Here is a 6419-nt window from a genome sequence, read left to right on the forward strand (position 1 = left end):
TGTGGTGTTGGTTGTAATAATGCCCAAGTTGACACCAAGTAAGGTGGCAGTTGAAGCCGCCCTAGTGTTCAATCCCCAAAGATTCAACGACGTTCCACTGCACATAATCGCCCTCTGGAACAGGCCTACAACAGATCCTTAGCTGATGGACCTGGTTGATGGTTCAATGAATATTTACCAGTAGTACGGTTGGTTTGCAACAGTAAATGAACGGAAACCGATCCGGCGCTTTCTCCTGAAATGGTTACATTGTTGGGATCGCCTCCAAAGTATGCCACATTGTCCTGGACCCATTGGAGTGCAAGAAGTTGGTCTTTGATCCCCCAGTTGCCTGGGCAGGCTTCGTCTTCGGTACTTAGAAAGCCGAATACACCTGAAACGACACCGAATATTAAAAATATTGTTGGCTTTTAAGCTTTTGGCAGTTAAGCGATGCCTTTTCAATTTATTTTTTAATGTATTAAATATAATATTTTATAAATTTCTGCTTCAAGTTGATGAGCTAAGGAAGTCATAAAAATCAACTTTGATCTGCAGAACACTTGAAAACAATCGTAAATTTTTAATCAGTATTTCTTTGCATGAATCCCGTTTGAAGCCACAAAATTTTCTCATTTAATATTGAAGAATGAAGAGTTAAGGCGTGAACTTGCCAAGCGTTGATTTAGCGCCGATTAACAATTTTTAAAAAGCTGGAAGCCAGCAAATCCCTATCTGGATTGGTAATGTTCAGACATTCGTTCGCTACTTGAAAGTGGATGGAAGTTTCATCAGTCAGCAACGAGGTAAATTTTTACGATTTTAGCTTTTGACTTTAAATAAGATTTTTAAACAAAAGTTCAGGAGTGAATTTCAATGACTGATAGAGGATCAAATCCACGTTCTTAACCAGTAAAAAATTTAGTTGTCTATATCACATTTGATAAGTAATTTTAACATTATTCTACAGATATACGAAATATCGTTAAATACCAGACTTCCCTGCAAAACTTCGTTTATGAACGCTTAAAATATCAGGCCAAAATATATCATTTTCAGACGTTTTCAAAGCTGGTAAATATTTGGAATTTTGCTTTGTCGATTTGTTGTATCAAAGTTCCATTCGCAATCAGATTAAAGCGTTGATAAAAGGAAAGAAAACTTATTTTGGAAATTTCTAAAATAATTTGTTCTTTTTTTTTGTTTGACTTTTGTGTAGAAAAGTGTTAAGTGTGCAGTGAGTCAAGTTTGTGTTTCTATTGGATCTGGAAGAAGCTTTAGCTTATATTGGAAAAATTGGCAATAAATTGAAATTCCTGTAAATAAAATTGAAGCTTAAAAAAATTAAATTAAAGCAGTGAACTTTTGCTATATACAGAGTAGCACAAGTTGGAAATATGAGACTAGACCTTCCAATTATTTACAACTTACAACAAAATCCATGCAAGAAATTGTAAAAAAGACAGTTTTGTAATCAACGGGTGTATTTTCCTGTATTGCTTCCCAAAAATCGAACTTCAAATGAGAAAAAAAATCTTAAAACTTTGTTATGTTTAGTTTTTAAGTTCCACCAAATCTCTAATTAGAATTTGCATGAACGCAGCACAGTTTCCTTCTCTTAATCAACTCTTGGCAAGGCGTGAAATATTTAAAATTGATTTTGCAACCTTGAATATTTTCTCGATATTTTCCCTCATGCAGTATTAAATCCAATTTATTAACTAAAGTTTGAAATTTTGAACGGTTTGGAGTAATAAAAAGCTTTTATTTTGATTTTCAAATTTGTAGCAAACAATCTAATTTAAATAATGTTTTTTTGTATGAACGTTTAATATATTAAAACGTTTTTCAAAAGTTTAGAAAATCGGAAGTGTATGAAGGTTTTGATATTATTTGTAATTTAAACTAACAATCAAAATTACCGTTAAATATGGAATATTTTTTTAAAAAGAAATATATTAATAATTCTCAGATCCGCAATGTCTGCTTGTTATAACAAATATTACCAAATTTTTGGCTATTAGTCAGACATCTTGCAATTGAAAAAATATGACACCTAGTTTTCCATATTTCAATACACAAAAATTTACTTGTCTACAAGAAACGGCAATAATATTGGCCAAACTTATTCCAAGCTGTTAAAAACACTATAAACTGTACTAATAATTCCGAATAACTCAATTAACCCTTGAACTACCGCCTATAAAACAGAAAATACAGAAAGTTGATAAGAACAAGTCAGTTCAATGCAATCAAATAAGAGTATTAAATTCTAATTGAAAATCGGAAACTCTTCAATCAGATTGAGCAAAATTATCAAAATTGCGCGATTTATTGAAAGAAAAACGGATTTTTATGCCAAAATCTCCCAGAAGATATAATCTGGATCTTTTTGACTCTCTTTGCAAGTAAATGAAAAGACAATATAGATTCTACCAAAAATTATGCAAAAAATCAATTTTGTCTTATTCAGTGGCAAAAAAGTCAACATTTACAAGTTAGAGAAACACTCCAAACTACATAAGAAAATCCGCAAAAGAATAATAACATTAATATAGAAAATATCAAATATATTAATAAAAATAGCAGTTTCATACAATCAGTAAAAAATATATAGTTGCAAATGAAAATCTGAAACTCTTGAAGAAAATCAATTTATCTAAAAAAAACTCTGCCTTTTAAAGAACATTTTTTTTGCAAAAAACACCTGCAGAAGTTATAAGCTGGACATTTTTGTAAAATACATTAAATTCTTCAAAATATTATTTGGCAAAAAATAATTTGAAAACCCAGCAAATAGTGATCAAAAAGAAATACTCACCCATTCGATAATTGAAGGATACAAACACTAAATCCTGCTCCAAAAAGAAATCAGGAGCAAACTTAGCATAGCTGCTGTTATACAGAAGGAAAGTTCCCCCATGTATCCAAACCAGAACTGGAAGGCCGGTTGCATTCACCTAAAATCGATGATAATCTGTAAATTTTTCAAAATATGGAAAAAAATTAATCATATACACTTACATCTGGTGTGTACACATTAATGTACAGACAGTCTTCCTGGCCAGCAAAGGTAAATCCCAAGTAGCCATCAGCATTTTGGTAGCACTCGCTTCTATCGTACGTCGCATTGTATACTCCGCTCCAAGCAGAATTTTTCACTGGGCTCTAAGAAATTAATAATTTAAAATAATCAAAAAAATTGTAAAAAACTCACCGCAAATCTCAAGTTGCCCACTGGAGGTTGAGCATAAGGAATTCCTCGAAAGCTGTAGAAAGTAACATTTTCTCTAACGGTACTATTCACCTGTCCACGGATGGTTCCATCAGGAATTGTTAATTCCACTGTCTGAAAAAGCAGCAGTTTTCCCAAAATAATTAAAAAAATCTCCATTTTAATCGTACCTCTTCACATGTAGCCAGATTAATCTGGTAACCGAGACACAACACCAAGATTAATAAAGTTTGTTTAGACATACTAGCCGTGCAGGTTTGGGAATGATAATAGTTTGCTCAGAAAATGGCCCATATAAAAGGAAACTGCGTTGGATTGAGTCAACTTAAAATTTGCAAATATTTGCTGTTACCCAGGCTGGTTGAAAAGTGGTGGATAATTTTTACGCCCAGTTGTACAGTGTTGATTACCCGAAACCCTAAGTACAAGAGAGTCAGACCGAAACTCCTAAAATTCACCCTGCAGAGTTGAACCGCTTAGACAGAAAAGCCTAGATGAGATCTTTCATACACAAGCCAAACAAACCCGGTATTAGCTTCCCTGGAAAGTTTGCGGAGACTTTGGCTCGTTCGAGACAAGTTGAAAAAATTCCAAATCAGTTATTGTAAGTGTGTGTATCCAAAAATTTTAATTCTCATAATTTCCACTTGAACATTCAAAATATCATCATTGTTTGAGCACAAGTATCTACACATGCTTCCCAGATACTTGATACATTGTTTAGGAGTCAATTTTGTGTTCAAAGATTTCTCTATTTTGATTAGAAACTATATAGTTGTGTACTATTTGGAAAGCTTTCGAAATTGCGTGACTGCGTGAGAAACATTTTACTTTTAGCCGACTAATCATCTAATCGTTTTTCCGTATTAGAATGTGCTAGATTTTGAATTCACTTCAGCTTGCTAATGTTTTGATTGATTTTTATCTTTATAAAGTCCCAAAGGTGGGAGTCTTTTTGCAACAAAATGTTTTTAAATTCTTGCAAATGTTTCTTGGTAAAAACAAGTTCAAATCCCTTAAGCCTTTGAAATGAGAAATTTAAGTCTGCACTGATTAGATACTGCAATTTTGATGAGTTCTAGACAATTGGTAGAGGCTTAAAATCTTAAAATAGAGTGAAAATCAGTTGAGTATTAAGCACTTTGTTTACACCTTGTATTTATATCATATTCTCGTTGGTTTCATACTTTGAATCGTTGTTAACAAAATCTGCAATGGGCTACAGATCTAAATCCAACCTTATAAATACAGGGCTATCTTTTGAACCGTAAGAGTTACAAGTGCGGTTAAACGAGTCAAAAGTTGGCAGATTAAGATCTTGAAGCACTGCTTCGGAAATATTTAAAAAGCTGGATATTACCGACAAGGTTTTTCGCAAATAAATCTAAAACTAAACATCGCTGGTGTTTAGAATTGGCGACGTTTTGGTGGAAAAAATCATCATTAAAGTTTGTTATTTAATAACCACAAGTCCGACTCTGAGATTTGAGTTTGAAATTAACTGTTTATGGTCCTTTTTGTCAATTTTCGCTGGTTCTAAATTAGAGTTTTACGATTAGAATTGAGTTACCGATCTTTATTTAAATAAGAAGACGTGAAAAACTTAGTTTTCTGCTTAAAATCAGTTCATAGTGATTAATCAAATCAATATTATTTAATTAGTAGATGACGGCGAAATATTTTAATTAGTGACCACAAATGTTGAAAATGTGCTCTGTTGCTGTGAAGACATTTACTAACGATTTTTGTAACTTTTTTTTGTAAAATGAAAAATTAAAATTGACATCAGTTTGCGCAAGCGGCTTGAAATAGGAAAACCAGTTGGTCTAAATCTACCGGGACTGTTTGGGATAGTTTGGGTTAGTTTTTTTTATATATACTTTTTCTAATATCTGGCGTTTGAGGTGGCTAGTTTAGAGGATTACCTATATTTCCGTTCAAGTAATGGGTTTCCTGCTATTTAGGCTATTTTTGTTGGAAATACTTATATTTTGGTATTTTTTAGATAATAAAATAAATCTTGATGAATAATTTTTCGGCTAAAACATTGATAAATCCAAATATGTGGTACATTAATAAAATTGGGATAAAATATACACAAAAAAAGACAAAAAAACACAGACGCGTATTTAAAAAACGAGTTAAAGTTGATATTGATAGAGCCTTGAAGGCTAATAATGAATTGAACTAATGAGCGAACTTCGAAAACTGATGTAAAGATGTGTGTTTCGACAACGTTTAATTTTCGATTTATTTGCAAAAAATGTTCTTGGTAACATTAGGTTTGTTTCCAATATTTTCGAAACGGAACAAAATTTGGCCACACTGCCTTGAGGTGTTAACGTGCCATCAAATTTAACAACTTTTGCCTAGTTTCACTTGCAACCCTTAGTATACTTAAAAATTCTGAGAATTGTTTCTTTAGCTGAGCTTTTTTCCATTCTTGCAAGTATTGGCTTTAAAAGGCTGCGAAATATCAGTTCCGAAGCCCATTTGGGGAGACTTTTATACAGTTACTGTTCCAATTTTGTGGTTTTATGTTAATCATTTTACTAATTACTCAATTTGTAAAGTCTGCGAAGGGCGATATAAAAATCCTGAGTTCAAAAATAGCTTTTATTAACTAAACAATATCGCCTTATCTAATAAGTGGTAATTTCATCGGAATCGTCCCCATACTTGGCATACACTCGCTCATAATACTTCCAATCAGCCTCTTTCGGGTTGGTGGCCATCACGATGGACTCGTTGAAGGAAAGATAGATCAGATCAGAGTCAGTGGAATCGATCGGCTCCCATATAGTGTTGTTGAACTTTTCGTCTTCTTGAGGAGTAGGATTTCTGAAATCACAAAAAATTGCCAATTTTTTATTGCCATTCAACGTTTTTTGTTCATACCCATATTTTGCAAAGTTCGACCACAAAAGAACCATCGTCTCCGACACTTTCAGGTCAGTTGCTGTATAGTTGGAATCAGCCACAAAGTAGTAGCTGAGGTCTTCTGCATGGCCAGTACCTGCAAGATTATTTGATGTTAGCAACTGAAAACATTTCAAATCACTCAACTTGCCTTCGTACTCTCGATCTCCATCTGCTGAAACCGTTCCCTGATACCCAAACTCATAGAAGTAAACGGTGGTGTAATTGGCCATCAAACTGGCCGCCTTTCTGATTGGCCGGTTGAATTGATCGGCAGACACAAACT

General features: G+C 33.3%; 1 protein-coding gene across 1 annotated transcript in view; it reads right to left on the minus strand.

The window, feature by feature from the left end:
- The window catches only part of LOC109541626, a gene marked incomplete in the record, with an annotated part of 10830 nt that overhangs the window by 1609 nt on the left and 2802 nt on the right, over positions 1-6419 (minus strand). The window contains 9 exon segments of the mRNA XM_048660590.1: positions 1-125; positions 179-373; positions 2801-2939; positions 3004-3147; positions 3197-3328; positions 3385-3492; positions 5860-6055; positions 6113-6230; positions 6285-6417. Coding sequence (XP_048516547.1) covers positions 1-125; positions 179-373; positions 2801-2939; positions 3004-3147; positions 3197-3328; positions 3385-3492; positions 5860-6055; positions 6113-6230; positions 6285-6417 — 1290 coding nt within the window.

Source organism: Dendroctonus ponderosae, unplaced genomic scaffold (assembly GCF_020466585.1).
Source record: "Dendroctonus ponderosae isolate FM_Combo_2020 unplaced genomic scaffold, Dpon_F_20191213v2 Dpon_F_20191213_1, whole genome shotgun sequence".
Classification (NCBI taxonomy): domain Eukaryota; kingdom Metazoa; phylum Arthropoda; class Insecta; order Coleoptera; family Curculionidae; genus Dendroctonus; species Dendroctonus ponderosae.